Genomic DNA, 20,403 nt, shown 5'->3' with positions numbered 1-20,403 from the left:
AAGAGAAATAAATAGGAGGGTTACAATGCAATTCAGTCTTGGGGGAGAGGGACTATACAGCTGCGTTCAACTATAAGGACAAGGGAAAAGGTTCCAAGAGCCAAATCCATAGGCCTCTGTCCAGGACAAATGAAATAGCAGCTAAATTTAACACATACTGACTTTGCAAAGAAGAAAGTTCAGGAGGCAGAAAACTGTGAACAGTGAAAGGATAGATGGACAAAAGGTCTGTTTTCATCACTTTCCTTTATGGTGCTTGTGCAGGACTTACTTTTGTTCCTGGCTGATTGCAAAGTCAGCCATCACTCGCTGGGCGAGGCCTTCACAAACAGGCAAGCTGAAGGCACTGGCCAGCTTCACGATCTCAATGGCCTGGGCAGGGTTGTTGGATGCTTTTGCGCTGTCCATAAACTCATGTAGCAACTCATTTCTGTAAAAGAAGAGCAAAATGCCAACATTCCCCAATGAAACCCCTCCACCCCCTCAAAGATTTATATGCAAAGTCTATCATTTTATAAAGTTGAGTCATGAAATCCTCAACGGAGGCTCCAGAGGTAAAGTTACGTGAAGCCTAACTTTAAAGGGCCAAAGACATACAGATCACTGGCTCAATATGCCATCACTGAGTGGTACAGTCACTGAGCACAGATGAAAAACACTGCTTGTTTCAGGACACCCTAGATGGTGGGAGCAACTGTGCATTTGCTTGCCTGTCAAAATGTTGAAGTAGGTGAAGAAATTCCAATTACCCCATGGTAATAAGAGTTAAGACCCTGCAGCTAATCCCAGGATGTATCCAGGTAGGCCTGTTAACTTCAACTTACCCAGGGATCTTATTATGCTTCCTGAAAAGCTCCAACATTTTCCTATGCAAGAGGAGACAGGAAAAAAGATTATGAACGCAAACAGAACACGAGGCAATCAGGTGACCACTGCTGTTCTCCTCCCAATGCTAGCCCCTGAAGATGCATGTCTGTGAGCTCCGTGGGCCCCCAGCCCTGTCTTTACATTTCAAGTTTCCCAGGCAAATCTGACTTGTTGCCACTGTTCGGAATCACTGGGGTCTATCCGCTGCTAGAGGACTGCTGGAGTCCACCCAGGGGAGGAATGTATCCCGTGGGCAGCTGGAAGAGAGGGATGCAAGAGAATGATCTCTTTCCTCTCTTACAATCCAGAATGAGATCAGTGTCCTAGAATTATGTTGTGAAGAGCAGGCTCAGATTGAGGCATCAGTCTCCTGTAAGTGCTCACCAGCATCCTGCCACGTGCAGGACAAAGGAGAAACACATACATTCAGCTCCCATGACTCAGCTGAGGTCCGTACCCCTGCGCCAATCATCACAGCCTGATCCATACCAAGTGTGTCAAGCTCAGTTACCAAATTTGAGCACCAAATGTTTCAGTCACTAGCAGTGTAACAGGCCTTGTGTGTGAGTCGCATTCCCAAACCTGACGTAGGCAGCAAAGCCTTCCTTCACCAGCTTTTCCCATAGTGAACAGCCACACTTTGGGCCAACAATCTTGTGTTCAAAAAGCCACACATAGTTACTCCGCTTACTATCAGAATCACATTTCTGTCCAGAACAGTATGTAGCAACACCACCCAACTATGACAACTCCTACAAAGTATTCTTTGGTTGACTTCTCTGCTTTTGGAAAAAGAAATGCATGTAAAGTCTCCATCCACAAATACTAAAAATGAGTCTGTGAATGAAGTACAGATGAACACACAGAACTGGTAATGTAGTGACACAGACCAAAGAGGGTTCTGGTCAAGGCCATGTTTCTGAATGCCAGTTTCCTGAAGTCGAAGTGCAGAGCCTACATTTTAAACAGGGAGGCAGGGACGGTACGCCCAAGTGAAACACTTGGATAAATCAATTGCCTAAAACATTTTCAAAAATATTCTTTGATCACTCTAAGTGACCAGATGAGGGACTTGCTTGCCCATGGATACAGAAAACAGAAAGGTCAGAAAGTGAGAATTAGTCCGTTAAACCATGTCCTCTTTCAAATACACTGTATATACTAAACTGGTCTTCCTGAAAAATTCCCCTTTCCGTTGGTATTTGCAATTCCCAGAGAAAAACGCATTTGTCATCCGATTACACATCACAGGAATTAGAAAAACTTCAGACCAGGGCAAATGTTCTTGAGACCCAAGTATAAATGCTTCTAACTTACACTTTTGGTTTTGCACTCACCAGGCTTCCTGGGTTCTCCCTGCCCTTAAAAAGAGGACAGCGATATAGTTCAGAGGGTTGGCTGGCCAATCGGGAGCGGTCTGTCTGGCATCCTGGCTCTCATAAGTAGCCTTGACATCAGCAGCACAGTCAGCAAACGCCACCTGAAGCTGAGAGGCTCGAAGAATCAGCACAACGGTCTCCCTGGTTTTATGAGACCTGAAGTTCAGGAGACCCCACTGAAGCGCTCCCATTTCTGAGCCACTCATCTTAGCACCAGACCACATCACATGTACAGTCCATGGGTAACAGAGCGAGGAAAAAGTAACACATCCTGCCCTGCTCTGGGGTGAATCATTTGCAAATTGGCCACATTTTTCAAGTAGAATACAGGTTTTCTTTTCAGAGAGAAATTCTTTTTAAAAAGCTATTCTCAGGGCAGAAAAAAACTATTTTCATGCTGTTTGCTTTGGACCAGAGGAATGAGATGACTTTAGAAATGGGCTTCTGCTAAAGGTTGGGTATGTTTAGATATAGAATTTAAATCTGTTTAGGGGGCAGAACTCTCCAGGTTTCCCTAGATGAAACCAAGGAAATCCCTTTACAGAGTCCTCAGTATTAGAGAATACACTGGTTAGTACACATCTGATTACTGTAGACTGACTTGAAGTTGGATAAACCCTACCTCTGGTGGGTGCCGATCCCTCGCCATGAGCATCAGAATCTCTTCTTTCAGGTCATTGCGAAAAGTCTGACTACATTCTTTACTGTCTTGAAAGAAAAAATGAACATAAGAAGTGATTACAGTCATGTAATACCAAAACTCTTTGGCTGACCCTTGCCCACTGCTGTAGTTTTTGGTGTGTAAAAATTGGTTGCTGACACGATTTCCTCTAGGACTCCAGGAAACCACTAGGATAATTCATGGTAAGAGAAGGAGGAGCCATTAAAGGCAGTCATGTACCCCCAGGCCAAGTGTGAGCCACAGCGCACGCCCTACTCCGGAGCGGCTGGCATTCTGTATGGCAAGGCACTGTTTCACAGCACTTGGGAACCGGCATCTTTTGTAACAGGTAACAACCACTTGAGCCATCTTGTGAAACAGGGCAGGGCTACAGTCTCAGTGTTCAGACACGGAAAGCTGAACCTGACAGGAACACAGACCGCACTCACAGTCCCCTAAAAGAGGACACGCAGCATCTTCTGCAGCCAACGGATACACAGACACCCACAAGCATGCCTACTTCTTACAAACTCACTGGCAGCTTAACAACAGACTTACGACGATGCAGCACGCTACAGGAGTTAACACAAAATGTGGGCTTTGTGGACGGTTTCTGGACCTAAATTTAAATTTAGGGTGTGCCATGTGATCAGCCATGACTTTCCCCTTATCATGTCACACAATAAATGCACAGCTCTACCATTCCTGTTACGAAGGAACTGATTTAAGTCACTTTCTGTATATTTTTACTTGTGCAATGCAACATGAGCCAGCTGACCATGAAGCAGATCTCAACCTATACATATATTCAGTTTAGTGAAAAATCAAGTTTTCACCCCTAACAATACTAACACATTTGTTAATCGAAACATAGGACAATGAAATGAGATGGGCCTGGACATATAAGCTGACACCAACCTTTCCAAATCTGAGGAATCACTTCTAGCCGGTTGGCCACATCCAGTGCTTGGAGAAGATCAATCAAAGTTTGGGTACGGGGAAAGAATACCTGATGAAGATGAAGACAAACATATTTTTGAAGTATTAACCACCAAAGAGACCCACAAACACATCTACAATAAGTAATGAATCATCTTACTGATGGTATCAGGTCCTTATACCACTTCAAGGTGACATCAATTTGTTCCATTAGACAAAGCAAACTGAAGAACTTGGAACTGTAATGGTAAGAAAAGGTATGTTTAGTCTCAAATCCTAACAGCAGCAGCAGATTAAATTATAGCACAGTTATGTGATAACATGTTACACAGAATTTAAAATCAGTTTATAATTACAAATAATTTCTAGTTACGCAGGACAACACCTGACCCAGCGGGTGCCCAACTATGCTTTCTGGACTTCCTGATCAACACATTCTTATGCACAACTGGCCAGGCACGACTGCCTCATCAGTGTGCTCTCAGCTCCCGGATAGTGGACAGTGTATCACGTTCACTTTAAAAGCATGTGGTGTGAAGCAAGGAGATGGACACACAGAGGACAATCATCACACACCCATTAACAGGCTGCCTCGTTAAGTTCTTGTTTTTATCTACCTGAAGTCAGATTCATGTATCTTTAAACAACAGGCTGTGTTGAAATGTTTAGGGACCCTTCCTGCCAGATACTCAAAAACATTCAATAAGGCACAGAGTAAAAAGATATGTGGATCTGAAGTGTTACAAAGAAAATGATCCTAAGAGATCCACAGCAGATACCTCGGTCTGACAACCTCTGCTTCCACGGCCAGGTGCCATGAAGTGAGGGGCGTGCTGCCTGCAGAGCGGACTCGGAGGCCGGCCGACAGCCTCCTACTTGCGGGACTGACCACTGGGTGCTTTCTGAAGAGACTACAGTGACGCAAAGGGATCCGTTTCCAACACACTTACTAATAGAAATTACGCCGGTGATCTGGGCCAATGAATTTCCAGTTGTCTCCGGTGTTTAAAAGGCCATGTACTTGGTAAGCAAGTTCTAGATCTCTGAGAAATGAGCACTGAAAATTTGCAAGCAATAAACATCACTCTCAAATTTATCGAACAGTGGCTCGTTACATTAAAAAGTGCTGTTACTTATGGAAATATTTATGCTGATTCAATGTATTAATGGTTGACAGCAAATGACTTCTAAGATTGAAGGGGAAAAAATGAAAGCAAACCCCTCAGTTCTGTGAAAGCTGAAACATCTCTTAATGTTCATTTAATGTTATGTTATATGACATATACATATATAACGTTATAAGAATAATAAAGAGGCAGAGAGATAATACCAAGCAGGCTCAGAGCTACAGAGCCTGACGTGGGGCTCAGTCTCATGAACCAAGAGATTAAGACCTGAATCAAAACCAAGAGTCAGACACTTAACTGACAGAGCCACCTGGGCACCCCACAAAATGATTTGATCTAGTGATTATACCTTTAGAAATCAATCCTATGAAAACACTTGATCACGTGCATAAAAACAGATGAAGTGCTGACTCTAGCATCACTGTTATTTGCAAAAATCTCATGAAGTAACTCCAAAACCCACTCACAGGAGAAGAGTTAAGTAAACTGCAGTCCCTCCCTCCTACGAAATACTATGTTGCTGTCAGCAAACAGAATACCATGGAAATATATCTGGCTATGCAAAAAATCTGCAAGGATACACATGCTAAACTTTTGGAAATCATTATCCTTAAGAAATAGGATGTGTTAATCTATGTCCGCTGATTATAAAACGAGAAACTAAAATTCAAAACAACTATCATCAATTTAAAAAGTCATTAGTTGGGTTGCCTGGGTGGCTCAGTTGGTTGGGCGTTGGACTTCGGCTCAGGTCATGATCGATCTCACCGTTCGTGAGTTTGAGCCTTGCATCGGGCTCTGCGCTGACAGCTTGGTGCCTGGAGCCCGCTTTGGATTCTGTGTCTTCCTTGCTCTCTGCCCCTCCCCCACTTATGTGCTGTCTCTCAAAAATAAATGGTAAAAAATAAAAATAAATAAATCATCAATATGAACATATGAAATATTCTGAAACCTCATCTGAACAGAGGTATAAAAAAAAAAAACCAATGTATACAACAAAGAGTAGAGATGCTATGTGAATTGGTATGGAATTTAAGAGGAAAAAAAATAGATTCAAAGACATAAAATGAAAACTTAGGAAGTGAAAGTCATCAGGGGAAAGCCCCCTCCCGTCATCCCCAGCACCCAGTTACAGATGAATTTAAGAAGCTGATAAAAGGAAAGCAAAAGGAACTAACAGTACTTACAGCTCTCATGGCTGACTGAAAAAACATATCTGAAAATCAAAGTTCACAAAGTCTTGGTTACAATGGATCAAATATATTAAGTGAGCAGCGCTATTTAATAAAACTCCTAGCAACCAAACTGTCATGGTATAAGTTAAACCTAAAGAAATAAAACCTCTAGAGGAGAGGAAGCATACAGCAACATGCCACACATGCTTTGGCTTTGGCTTCCTGAGAATCATCACCCATAAGATTACTAAGCTAAATTAAGCCCTGTCCTCTGGGACACCTGGGTGGCTCAGCTGTTAAGTGTCAGACTGGCTCAGTCATGATCTCACAGTTCCTGAGTTCGAGCCCTGCACGGGGCTGGCTCCTCACTGACAGTGCAGAGACTACGTGGGACTCTCTCTCTGCCCTCCCCACAAAATAAACAAATAAACTTCACATTAAACTCTGTCCTTATCACAAGGTCTCTAATAACTGACAGGAAAATAGGCTCTTTGTTTCACAAAAGCAATTCTGTGCATACCGTCATCTGGGTCCTGTGGGGAAAATCTCTTTCCTTTTATTTCATTCATAATATCATAGATTATGAAGGATGATCCTTTTGAAGAGTTTTCTATGAAAAAAAAAGCAAACAGGTTTTATTAGGATTCCTTTTCTATACCACTAGCAACCACACAGCTCCCGGTACAAGGGACTACATTTCTTCCTCCGCCCCAGCACACAGCCCAGTGCACAGCCGGTGGGGGCACGTGCTTGCTAAAGGAGCAGGTGCACACAACAGGGTGCAACTCTCCGATCTGAGACAGACACAGGTCTTTGCCTATGTGCTCCCAGCAGAGACGTTCCCTTTCTCCTTAGTCTTATCTCAAACTTGACTTGCACTGGCATGGGACACAGACACAACCTCACCAAACCTGCATACTTAGAAAAACAAATATGTTTTTTCCCGTAATCATTTGTGTTGCTTTTAAGTATAATCAAGATAAAAAAGCAAAGAAAAACTTGTAGGAACAACGGACGTGGGCAATCCTTTTAAAATCACATGAACAGAGTGGTACTAATGGGTCAGAAAATGCATCTACACAACTCCTAAACATACCCCATTATTCATCCAATCTATTCCATACCTTATCCACACAAATGATAATGTAGTTTTAATGACAGGACATGTGTATTTCTACAATTTCTTCAAGCATGTTTCCATTTGCTAGCATTCCTATTTTGTTAGTTATATAATAATTTTATATGTATCCTTTCTTCATTTTTTAGGCTTTCTCCTTTGAATAAATATCTAAAAATTATTCCTGCAAGCAGCCAGTTTACATACATGTAAGACAAGCTGCACCCCTCCCCTGTTCCCAGGTGTTCCAACAGACTCTAGTTAGCAACTGACCCCAAGTGATGTGTGACGGTAGAGACACATCCAACAAGCTGCAGGTTCAGAAACACTAGTTTCACTACAGTGTTACAAGGTTGAGTAAAACTTCAGAAGATACGATTATTGTAAGAAACTACCCGTTTCCAAAACAAAGTCAGTTACCTCTTCCTCTCACCCTAAAAGATAAAAATCTTCCCTACAAGTGCTGTGATTTTGTAAAATTAGCCCACCAAACACAACTGAGTTCTTCGCTGTCATTTTATAAAGTCCATCTTGGGAGAGAAAGACTGAACCCCAAGGTTCTGAGGTTGGGGCAGACGAGAACCCACAGCCTGTGCGTGCCTACTATGTGCCTTCCAGTACAAGACCCTGTGCCGTTTACTCAATCGTCACAGCCTGACGGTGTTAATCAGGTGAGGTTTCCAGGCCCTCCTGGCCTGGCTGGGAGACATGGAGCAGCGCTGTCCAACAACTACCTGCAGAAATGGAATGTTCTCTTGCTGCATCACTGAGTACAGAAGCCAGCAGTCACGTGAGGCTTCCTAGTACTAATGTGGTATTCATTTTAACTAGATAAACAAATGTGGCCACAGGCTATTTTACTGGAAAGTAGAGCTCTGGAAAGGCAAAAGAAGTCCAGACTAATGTACCAACTGACCATTTTTAATTGCACATCAACACTGTTAGTACATTAATGTACAATGTACAACGTTAGTACATTTCCCCTCCAGCTCAAGTTTTACATAACAAACAAGGTTACTATCTTCAAGAATAACCTGGCTCAAGCAATAGGATAATGTTAATTTGTGAGTTTCTATTCTTAAAACATACGCAGTGAAGGTGGCCTACAACAATAAATCACATAAAGGAGCTGGGTCAACTTTCTACGTAAGTTAATATAACAATGTCATACATACCATGTTGATAAAATAGCTGAATAATATAGTGATATGTTGCAAGCGAGGGTTCTAAAATTACCAAGTGGATAAAAGGAAAAAAAGAAGTAAGTCAAAATGAATATCCAAAATACAGCTTACTGAGGTGCACTTAACTAAAGACACACTGATTTTGGTTTTTAAGTAAAAGATGATGCATTTCAAACAAACAAAAAGATGCATTTCTATTCCTCTGAACAAAGATATTTCCTATCTCATTCTGATTAATATTAAAGTGATTCATAAACACTGAAGAAACTCACTTTTAGAAACTCTTAACATGTATTAACTAAAATGTTAAAGTTAATGTACTTGTACTATTCTTTAAGAATGCTAAAGCACACTAAAGTGAACAGATCTCCAACAACCTAGAATAGTTGCTGAAAACTAGGGTCGCCTAGGTGGCTCAGTCGGTTAAAAGTCTGACTCCTGATTCCAGCTCAGGCCATGATCTCAAGGTTGTGATATCAAGCCCTGCATCAGGCTCCACGGTGACAGCATGGAGCCTATGAGTACAAAGCTTGCTTGGGATTCTTTCCCCGCTACCCCCACTCTCAAAATAAATAAACAAACTTAAAAAGTTATTGAAAACTATATGATAGCATATTCAAGTTCAAAATATTCAAATATTCAAATTAAAATATTAAAATTCAAAATAAAAAAGATACCAAATTATGCTAGCAAATGTCATGGGATTTAAAACTAGTTAACTCAAGTGAACTATTCTCCCCAGAACAAAGAAATCCATAGAAAACTACCTAAAATATTAAAAGAACATTGTAATTTGCTATAAAGAACGTGACGATAAAAGAGCTCCCACAATTAGTAATTACATGTAATTAAATGTGCCAACTGATGGAACAGAAATTCTCAACATATTATGTATATATGTACATATATGTACATAGCAAAAGAAATTTACTATCTATTTTTGCTTGTGTGAATCTAAGATCTCTCTGGTCAGCACTGTCTTGGTGTCCAGTGAGGGACATGAGGGCACATACTCACCTATTCCAATGGCTTTCATTTCACGAAAGGTCTGTAAGGCCGGCAATCTTCCAAATGATCGAAATCTTCGGAGGCATTTCAGAATAGTATTAAATGTCTGTAGATTTGGTTTCACCTTCTGGGCAGCCATTTCTTTCAGCAACTCCTAGTTGAATTAAAGCTTAGGTCAGTCTGTCCTAGGTAGTCCTGGGTAGGTGATTTGTCCAATAAACTAATACTAAACACTAAAAAAGAATTTGGCTCTCTGGCTAGATCTAAAAAAGTTAATTAATATATCCCTAATTTAAGGATTATCTATTACTTAACAGGCCCAGTGACTTTGCCTTTTAGAGAACTCACTCCATTCAGTCACCCGACCTCACTTGATCAAGGTGTTCAACTGTCTTTGCCCCCGGCCTCCTAAAGCAGCAGCACAGACTAGAATGAATTGGGCTGTTTTCTTTTTAAATGAGCAGCATGGTATAAAAACAAACTATATGGTATAAAAACAAAAACATTTCTATCCCTAACATATCCTGAGTAAATTTTTTCAAACTTACCAAATGCAAATGTTTCAGTAAATATGCATTATTTTTGTAATTAAAAAGTAATTGATATGTCTGTGAATTCTAGCCACAGGCTCTGGGTCAAGTAACTTTATCTTCTCACATGTAAGACACAGCTATTTTAACCACAAGGTTGCTAGAAGGGCAGAAATATGTCACTGCTGAGTACCTAGCAGAGTAGTATCTGCCATGAAAATGCTCAACAGAGGCTATCTCCAACCCCTGTATTTCTAGCACAGGATACTTTAGGCTGATTAGAAGATAAAATGAGGGTTCCTCCTTACCAGTATCTTATTCCACTTGTCCTCCAATTTCTCATTCATGCTCAATGCTGTTGCCTCAATCAATGCATTAAAGGTGTACACATCAGCTGTAGAACAGGAAAATTCCTTAATAAAATTTGGGTTGAAGATCTGCCCCTTAAATAGATTGGATTAAGGCAAAGCAGAAATGTACATGTGGCTCCTAGCTCATTACCATGTGCTTACAAAATTAAACAATCACTCTCTTCTCTGCAACTCACCTCCTGCTTCTACCAATACCACAAGAAAAGGTTAAAAGTGACCCATGATTTAGGCAAGATCCAAAAACTTCACAGATTTAAAGATATATAGATTCCTGAGGAAAGAAACGGAAGGAGGGAGGGGAATTCTCCAAACATACTTACCATGGAGTCTGTTGTTTTGTAATTCAGTGTACAAGTTTAATGCCTGCCCAAAAGCTCGGTGCTAGAAGAAAAAAAAAATGAAGCATTATCCAACATGTTTACTTAGGAAACATTTGCAATATCTACTGCTTAAAGCATGAAGATACAGTAACAAACAATACAAACAAGGTCTCGTTCTCATGAAGTTCATACTCTACTGCTGTGGCAATTTTGCTTTCCAGGTGACATTTGGTCATTCCTGGAGATATTTCTAGCTGTCACAACTGGGGATGGGGGAGGATGTAGTACTGACATGTGAGTATAGAACAGGGAAGTATTAAACATTCTACAACGCACGGGCCCTCAAGACAACCAATTTTCTGGCCCAATTCACAATAGTTCTGAGAGTGAAAATTCCTCATTTAATGGAAATTAAAGTTAAAAACATAAATATATATAAATGTTACCTTCACCATTCCTCGGATCATTGTGCAGTAGGAATATGAGTTTTTCTCTGGCATTAGAGCAAAGATTCTCTCAGCATTATTTTTTGCTCTAGACACAAGAAAAATAAACGTGAACCAAGGAAACTAGAAAAACCAACAGCTACCACAATTTGCTGAATTTACAATGTGCCAAGCACTTTACACATAAAATTCTTACCACCGCACGCATGAGACATGGTTATCATTCTGAAAAATGGGAAAAACTGAGGCCCCAAAACCTCAAGTGGGCCACGACTTGGCAGGTTAAGTGACGGAACTAGGACTTTTACAAAAAAGTACTATATACTCACAACAGTAAACAAAAAGCAAACTATACAAAGGGTGCATGGCGAAGTCCCCCCACCCTCCTTCAACCACATACAATTTCCCAGAAACAACCGCACACAAGTAGTTTCTCCAGAACCTACAGAATTCTAACAGGCGTATCTACTCTCCTTCCTTAAAAAAAAAAAATAAATAAAGAGAGAGAGAGAATAAAGATAACCCTTGTTATACAGACTATGCTTTGCCTTGATTCTCTTACAAATAGGTCCTGGAAATCAGAACCAGGATTTGAGCCAGGATGATATACCAAAGTCCATGCTCTTATTAAGTACTATATAAAATTATTAAATTACTCGATTCTATTCATCAGTTCCACAGAGACTTCTGATATTAATGATAGCTTTCCTCCTCCAAATGTTCCCATAAAATACTTTTCTTTTACTCAGACATTTCTATTCACTTAAACTCTCAAATGTTAAATGCTATTCACCTTTTGTTTAAAATTTGTTGAGTACTTCTGCTTGCTGACGAGTAGTCTTAATTTAGAACTACACTGTCGTCTATGTATCTTTCAGAATGACAGGTATATATTGCACAGAAGGACACTGATGAAACTACCCAAGGAACCAATACCATGTGAAGAGGACATGAAGTCAAATGGGTGGGGTGAGGAGAATGAAGTGTCAACCTCATTCTGCTGGTTAAAAGTAACGATCTTATGATACATGAGATCTAAACGTACAGGAGTACCAATTGTGATATTTATGATGTATACTAAAAACAAATCATAGTTTAGAAAACTACAGGAGTGGATCTTGAGGGAGTGACAGAAACATTCCATGCACTGTACAAAATCCACAAGGATCTAATGATGTGTAACACACCTCCACATGACTCCAGATTGGTGACCAGCCTTCTTAGATTTCTCATCATTTTCCTCTATGGCCTCTTCCTGAAATGAACCATTATCAATAGAAATAAAACAAAATATAACAGAATGCATTCTCCTAGCCTAGAATACTTAAAAACAGAAAGGCAAAGGAGATTTTAGAAAAATAAAAGAAACACAGATCTAACAGAAGATGAAGGAAAAACCCAGTAAATGTTTATTTTAAAAACTGATAGTTTTTAAAGCATAAATCAGCTCAATTAGAGATGCAAAGTGAAGCTGGCCCTTAACTCAGGAACGGACAGCCTGGGGAAGAGATTAAAGCAGTATCCTCCACAGCTTAGTCCAGAGAGAGGAACTGGAAATCCAAACAATACAGCCTGGCTTGATCCGGCTGTTATCTGGCTTGATCCACGTAGAAATATTGTTCATGAGTATGGGTAAAAGCAAAAGAGGACATATCTGGTACGGAATCCAATGTCTAATGCTAATCCAATGCAAGCGATGATTCTTTTTAAAGACTAACACTGCGTCCTTGAATTATAAACCCTGCTCTGTGGTGAGGCTGCTGTGTACAGTGAGGCAGGCTGGGCTGGTCCTGCACAGGTCCACACTGCCTGTGAAGCTGGGGGGAGAGGGACAGAGGGCCAGCCAGGCCATGAAGTCTAGGAGAACATAGTCCTGCAGTCAGTGTCTGACGGCCACCCACTGCCTACGTGTTTTAAAAGACTTATTTAGTTCAGTCACGTGCTATGGGACATCTGGCCTGTGTTCCACATTTTTGCAATTTTAAGTATGAATACATTATGAAAAGGATGCATGTAATGTTTGTGCACAGGACCCAGAGGTGCCCTTGTGATCTTTTCCTAGAAGTAAAACTCTTGGGTTGAGAATTTAGATAGGCCTCGCTATCAGCAAGCCAGCCCTGGCACAATACTGTCCTATATACCCCCAGCACATGTGCTCACTCCTCTATGCCCATATACATTTGCATTTTTTGGGGCCTGGGGGATCTTTCCCTCACACATCATGTGGTCACTGTAAGTAACAGCTTGCCTAAACATTTCTGGTCAAAGCTTTGCCTGCATGTGATAGGCAAGGTCATAAGGGAACCAGAATTAAAATAATTGTTTAAATCTTTCTTCCTCCACACCACTTTCTATCAAAGCTACTATAGCACATCTCAGAACAAATCTCTACTATACTAACATATGGCTTAAAAACTTGCCTTACTTACTCTGAGATGGAATTACTACCAAAAGAAATTTTAACAATCACTGCCAAAAGCCATTACCAAATCTTCTGATTTTTCACTCTGCTGAAAATGATAATCAGCGGATGGCTCCTGGTCACCGTAATAACACAACAAATCCAAGAGACTATTACTTGTTTCCAGAGACACAGTGGTTCCTGTGGGTAGAAGACAAAAGGGGAAAGAAACCTTGAAATATTAAAGAACTATAAAGCTCACTGGATTAAAATTCTTCCCTTTCTATAAGCTGCGGCTTTCTTGGCTACGTATATAGAAGCAACTAAGAATGGAGGATTATGCATTCCATGCCAACTCAGACACCTGGAGTGATGCAGACAGACACACGATCCCTAATAACTGTGTGATCTGACAGGAGAGACTAAAACACTGACAAGACAAAGCCTGACCCTGTGCTCGCTTATTTTACATACTCGTGTCTCTAGATAAACTATCTCATGGTTTTAGCTACTGTTTCCAAAGTGAACATTTTGCAAATTACTGCCACTTAGTTCCCCTGGCCCAGTTGCATTCTTAAAAAATGCAAGCAGAACCATTCCACTTGGACCCAGGCCCTCGCTGGCATACCTGCCTAGAAATTCTAGCGTAAGTGTCTCATAATAATACCTTTTAAAAAAAACTGTTACTCAAAAACATTATGCCTTCATCTTGACGCTAAGAAGCAAAGGGAAAAGGAAGAAATATAATATTTTAAAAGTAAAGTACCTACATTTCCTAAAGAAAATATACCGATAACGAAAATGCCCATCAGGAAACTTAACAGTGCAGAAAAGAGCAGAGCAGAGTGGAGAGAATGGAGGCTATGTGGGTAAATGGATTGCATCTTACTATCTCAGAACTGAGTATCCCTGAAAAATTACTTAATAATGTTTTCTTTATAAAATTATTATAAAACACAGCAACTCCTAAGGTGTTATAGAATTAAGCATGTGAAATGCCCAGCAAAGTGTCTGGTACTTCCTAGGGGCTTGACAGTAAACCTTCCTCTAAGCCCTCCCACGGCATAGTGGCTTGTTCTGTTACTCTGAGCTGTGGGTCTCACACACTGTCTTTACTGAATGTCTGCATGTGCCCATGCCACACAGTGTATAAAACTAGAGGAAGACAGGTCTGAGCACTAAGATGTTCACTTACCAGACATTTACCCTATTGAACAGAGGAAAAAGGTTCATCAGTAATTCATCTGTGCATCCAATGCCATAGCAGGCTACACACCGAAATTCTCAAACACAGCTTTCTGCAAATGTTTCTTGTTGTGTTCAAGAGCATACTGAGCAATTCAGCCCAATTTCTAGCTCTTCTAAGTTTGGCTGATTTTTAACCTCAATCACTGGACAACATCCTGGAGCCCATAAATTTACAATGCTGCTGCCTTGGTACAAGTCACGCAATCTGGATCTATGCCGCTAGAGGTTCACCGAGATCAAATTCAGAGAGCCAAGTTTTAGAGACAGAAGTTCTGAGGAACTGAGTGACTTTTCCAAAGCCACAGAGCTAATTAGTGTCAGAGCTAGATTCAGTATCGCTGTGTAGTGCTCCTTCCTTTTTAAATATTCTTTGTCTGTTTAATGCCTGCAAACATACTTACAGAGTACAAGAAATCTGAATATGGTATGTACATGCCAGAGGTTAAAAACAGAAGCCAAGGATACAATTTCCCTACTTGCAGTATAATAGAGCCCAAGAACACACTAAGTTACAACTTCATAATTCAAAAGTAAAGCTAAAGCAGAACTTGAATTATCATCAAACTCTTAAAGTATAAACACATTATTAAGCAGAGATACTCATACAACCAGCAGGATCACATAACCCACAGTCCACATTCAAGCCCACGTTCCTAGAGGTGTTTTAAATGAACGGAGTCACCTGCTTGCAGGAGCTGATCAAACATGTTCACCGAAGCTCTGACTTTTTTGAGCTTAATTCTTTCCTTCAAGGCTGCTTCACTTACATCTTCGATCTGAGGTTCAAAGCACTCAGGCATTAAACACTAGGAAAAGAAGATGGCTAGAGTTACCACAAACAGCTAAATGGGAAAGAACTGAGCAGGACTGAACTTTTATCACCAAAACACCAAAATAAAACTTCACCCTCTCAATTCATGTTTTATACATCAGGTACTGTGTGTATGTCTTGTAGGGAACAGAACTTAAAATAGTATCAAAGAACCCTCCTGTATCTGAAACAAGACCATTTAGCTTTCTCCTAGTTCAGGGAAAATGTAAAAGCATCCAAAAATAAATATTTAACCCATATCTGAAGAATCTGGTTCCCAACCAACTTCCCAACTTCAAGTTGAACCTTTGTCCTCTACTAAAATCCTTTCTCCTTTCCTCCCAACCTTGTCTAAAAGTGTCAGAGTACCTAGGCGCATGGGTCGCTCAGTCAGTTGAGTACCCAACTCCTGATTTCGGTTCAGCTCATGATCTCAGGGTCTTGGACTGAGCCCCATGTTGGGAGTCCGTGCTGAGCATGGAGCCTGCTTAAGATTTTCTCTCTCTACCCCTCTCCCACTCACAATCACTCTAAAAAAAAGTCACAGTGTACCTGGTATGCAGAGGCAGAAATCTCTCATTCCTGATGCTTCTTTTACTCTATAAACATTTGCTATCACCAAAGTACATTGACTTTACCTCATTCACTAGTTTAATACTTCTTGAATGCTGACCATTTTATGCCAGGCATGAAGCTAGGCATTGGAGACACAGAAATGAAAGTCATTCTATGCTTTCAAAGTTCTCTCAATCTAAAGGAGAAAGCAAGGAAGGAAAGAATTACAGTGTAACGTGAATGGTAAATAATGGGAGATCTTGGAGGTATGAGAGTGCTACCAGAGAGCAGCCATGAAGGCTTCAAGCAAAAGTGAGCTAATAAGCACAGAAAACTGGTAGTTATAAACACAGAGAGGGGAGGGTGGGCCAGCAAATAATCCTTCCATCACTGCCACTGTCTTGGGATTTTAGCATTTTTACCTACACAATCGCAATGACCTCCTAACTTGTCACTAGAAGTTGCTGCTGGAGAAGCAGGAAGGCTGTGTGTGGGTGCATATGTGTAGGGAAGAAAGGTGTCTAGGACAGGAGTCTGAGGTTACTATTTGCACTAATAAACCCAGAAGGCCAGAGGCGCGCCACTGATGACAGCACTAAGCACAAAGGCCAACACACAGCACACACAATATTCATTCTTCAGGACTACAGAACAAAGGTAGCTGGAAATACAAATCAGAGTTCAAAGTAAAGCCAAAAGATTTACACACTGAAGAGAAACCAGGACACTAGAGTGTCAAAGTAGAGGGATCTGGGCCGGATATACAAGCATGGAATGTAATAGCCACGGAAGCAGGAAGACTGTGGACAAGAAAAAGAAAATGGCTGAGCATAGAAACTGAAGACGACATCAACGCTTAAGGGGTGGATAAAAAAGCTACTGATGGAAACTGAAAAGGAACAATCACAGAGCTAAACACTAAGATTCTGGTATCAGAGAAGCCAAACGGGGAAAACAGGATGGGGAACAAACACATACATGAGTTTGAAAAAAAAAAAAAAAAGGTTATTACCATGAGCAAAGATAACTATACACATCAAAAGACTTCACCCAGGGGCGCCTGGGTGGCTCAGTCAGTTGAGATTCCAACTCTTGGTTTCGGCTCAGGTCATGATGTCACCGTTTGTGAGTTTAAGCCCCGCATCAGGCTCTGTGCTGACAATGTGGAGCCTGCTTAGGATTCTCTCTTTGCCCCTCCCTCTCTCACACTCCCTCAAAATGAAAACACTAAAAAATAATTTTTAACTAAATAAATACAGCACCCTAATACTGAGGACATTCAAATGGCTACTCAAATATCAGCTATGAAAACTTGGGTTTAATTTATATCCATACAGTATTAACTGAAAAACCACAATTACCTCTCCTTACCGGTATATGAGGTTCAGCTATGTCCTTCTGAAAATATTTGGGATGTGAATTAATAATAAACTTTGCTGCATTCTCCCCAGACTTCTTTGCCAATAAAAACGAACGCTATATAAACAAAAATTTTCATATATAAATAAGCATTTACATGTAATTTAGACATGAGATCAAAATTACACCCCCAAAAAGAATTATCTTCTCCCCCAAAAGAATTCAACAATACACAGAAACCCAACTGCAAGTTAAATCACATACTATTACATATCCATCTCTGCCACTGAGTGTGACATTTTAGGTCACATCTTATATACAGTTTATGGAACATAAAACCAGTGCACTGAAACCGAGTGAACTAGTATTAAAACCCAAAACCTTTCCACAATCTCTAAAACATAATGCTAGCAAAGCTACACGGAAATACTCACAGATTCCACAGAGGATGTTGGTATGAGATAAGGATCATCCTGAAATGCATAAGGGGCAGCTGTGGAATCCTGTGAAGATACAGAAGTCTCTTTAGCTAGTTTTCATAAAGATCTGGAGGTTTGATGACCACAAACTCTGTAAAATACAAGTTTTAATTATATATGTAACTCCTGCAGAAGTATGTGTGTGTGTGTATACAGCGCAGGAAACATTCACACCTATAGTGTACTCCCAGCTAAAACTCAGTTATAATTACATACAACTTGAAGCAAACAATGGCTCAGTCCCCCATGATCACTTAAGATCTGAGAATGCTGTTGTAAATTATAGATCCTGTGAATTAACTAGTCTGAGCACCAGCATCCTGCACCATGGTTTCCTCCCAAGCATGGCCACTGCCCATCCGAGTCTGCCCTCCACACGGAGACCACCACCTCGCTCTCTTGGAAGGTGGGTCTTCTGTGTGCTGCTGTCCAAGCTCTGTACTTCTTTCAACTGTGCTAGGCAGAACCTGGAGCAAAATCAACTCTTTAGCACCACTCACTGACAACTGCCCCCAAATTACTTTCTCCATCCTCTCTTCTCCCTTGGAGTCTCCCTCCTTTCCTGGGCCTTCTGGGACCTTTGTTCCACAGGAAAACCCTATATCCAGAAACTCTCCAGGCAGTGCCCTTGATGCCCTGTCTTACTGACCTGGCCTCTCCAAGGGTGAGCTTCCCTGGCCTGAAGGCTAGATTTTTTTTTTTTTTTTTTTTTTGGTGTCTCAGTTTCCTGCTGCCACTTTCAAAACCCACATCCCTTCATACCCATTAGAGGCTCATTCAATCTGGTTACACCACTCTACTAAGATGAGGTAGTCACATGAGGGTAAACCAGAGAGGTAGCACATGAGGGTAAACCAGAGAGGTAGCAGTTCTAGGTTAGCTGACCTGGACCAGTATTCCCTGATTATACTCAAATTGGTATCTGGCTCTGGTTCTGATCCTCCACACCACCCTTCTCAGATTCTTGCTTAGGGCCTCCAGTTTTGATGACACACTCTAGTGCTTTTTTTTACTAGACTTATCCCTCCTATTTAAAAAAAATTTTTTTGGTAAACATTTATTTATTTTTGAGAGACAGAGACAGATCATTAGCAGGGGAGGGGCAGAGAGACAGAGACACACAGAATCAGAAGGGGGCTACAGGCTCTTGAGCTGTCAGCATAGAGCCTGGCGCTAGGCTTAAACCTACGAGCTGTGAGATCATGTCCTGAGCTGAAGTCGGACACTCAACGGACTGAGCCACGCAGGAACCCCATTATCCCTCTTACAATTTTCAAGTCCTTCACAGTCTATGAAAAAGAACCACACTCTGGCCTTGGAGCTCAAATACCTGGAACCAAATTTAACCCCACATCGAACTTCCCTGAAGCTATACCCTCTCCTGTCTCCTCTATCTCAGTGACCGGTACTGGCCATGCTGCAGTTCAACCCATAGATCCTGTTCCATTACTTTCATTCAACTAACCTATCATCAGATCCAACCAATGGCTAGTTCTTTAACATCCCCTACCCACTCCACTGTCCCTTACCCCAACTGCCATGGCCACAGTTCAGTGCCCTCCTTATTTCACTACTTACAGAGCACTTCACATGTGCCATGCATTATTCTAGCCTGGCACAGGGGAGGCCACAAAATCCCACCTCGCATAAAGCTTACAGTCTAGTAGGGAGGAAAAAAAACCTCTAGGAAGTAAAGATAAATATATAGTGAATTAAAAACATAACTGCTATGCAGAAAAGTGAAGCAGAAAGAGAAAAAAAAGCGTCAGAGAGATCTACAAGGTCAGGAAAGGCCTCACTGAAGTGATACTGAAGCAAAGATTCAAGCAGGTAAGGGAGTGAGTAAATAGGAGTATCTCAGGTGAAAGCGTCCAGGCAGAAGGAACAGCAAAATATTAGAGCCCGGAGGCAGAGGCGTGCCTATTGGGAAAGAGTCAGCCAGGAGGCCTATAGGGCAGCGCGGGTAGGGTGAGCAAGAAAGACAGCAGGAGACACTGCCAGAGAGGTAAGGCAGGGTGGGGAGGACCATGGAGGGACTGAACTTAGGACCCCTCATATGGACTTCAGTTTTTATCCTAATTATGACAAATCAGAGTCCACTTGAGTTCTGAACAAAGAGGGATGTGATCCAACATTGAGTCAGGATCACTAGGGCTGCTTAACTGGGAGCAGTCCAGGCAGAGCTGGGGCAGTGGAAGGAGTGAGACTACTGTGATTAACCCAGAGGAGGACAAGATGACTAAGGTGATCATGGTGATGGTGACAAGAGTGCAGAATCTGGACATTGTGCAGAGTTAGCAGGTCTGAGACTGCTATCCTTATAAAGACCTCCTTGCAAGGTTGGTCCTTGGCTGGCACCTGGATTTTGGGAGGGTTCCCATCATCCCCAGTACTGATGAGAATGGCAAACTGTGCCTTAACTGCTT

General features: G+C 41.3%; 1 protein-coding gene and 1 non-coding gene across 2 annotated transcripts in view; both read right to left on the bottom strand.

Annotated features, from left to right (window-relative positions):
- The window catches only part of PTCD3 (pentatricopeptide repeat domain 3), a 28,466-nt gene that overhangs the window by 798 nt on the left and 7,265 nt on the right, over positions 1–20,403 (bottom strand). Inside the window, exons 5-23 of the mRNA XM_029937736.1 lie at positions 17,933–18,001; positions 17,511–17,615; positions 15,456–15,579; positions 13,611–13,726; positions 12,312–12,379; positions 11,125–11,212; positions 10,679–10,739; positions 10,296–10,381; positions 9,467–9,611; positions 8,441–8,491; positions 6,669–6,758; positions 6,161–6,189; positions 4,797–4,903; positions 4,007–4,085; positions 3,826–3,916; positions 2,869–2,954; positions 2,205–2,353; positions 825–866; positions 272–430 (exon numbers count right to left, since the gene is read on the bottom strand). Of these exons, the coding sequence (XP_029793596.1) occupies positions 272–430; positions 825–866; positions 2,205–2,353; positions 2,869–2,954; positions 3,826–3,916; positions 4,007–4,085; positions 4,797–4,903; positions 6,161–6,189; positions 6,669–6,758; positions 8,441–8,491; positions 9,467–9,611; positions 10,296–10,381; positions 10,679–10,739; positions 11,125–11,212; positions 12,312–12,379; positions 13,611–13,726; positions 15,456–15,579; positions 17,511–17,615; positions 17,933–18,001 (1,745 nt within the window). The remainder of the gene's footprint in view (positions 1–271; positions 431–824; positions 867–2,204; positions 2,354–2,868; positions 2,955–3,825; positions 3,917–4,006; positions 4,086–4,796; positions 4,904–6,160; positions 6,190–6,668; positions 6,759–8,440; positions 8,492–9,466; positions 9,612–10,295; positions 10,382–10,678; positions 10,740–11,124; positions 11,213–12,311; positions 12,380–13,610; positions 13,727–15,455; positions 15,580–17,510; positions 17,616–17,932; positions 18,002–20,403) is intronic.
- Positions 1,212–1,348, bottom strand: LOC115290989. The gene has a single exon (XR_003908351.1). It is a non-coding gene; the product is annotated as a small nucleolar RNA SNORD94 (small nucleolar RNA).

Source organism: Suricata suricatta, chromosome 4 (assembly GCF_006229205.1).
Source record: "Suricata suricatta isolate VVHF042 chromosome 4, meerkat_22Aug2017_6uvM2_HiC, whole genome shotgun sequence".
NCBI lineage: Eukaryota > Metazoa > Chordata > Mammalia > Carnivora > Herpestidae > Suricata > Suricata suricatta.
Note: the sequence above shows the minus strand (reverse complement) of the source record. Positions and strands in the feature narration are given on the sequence as shown.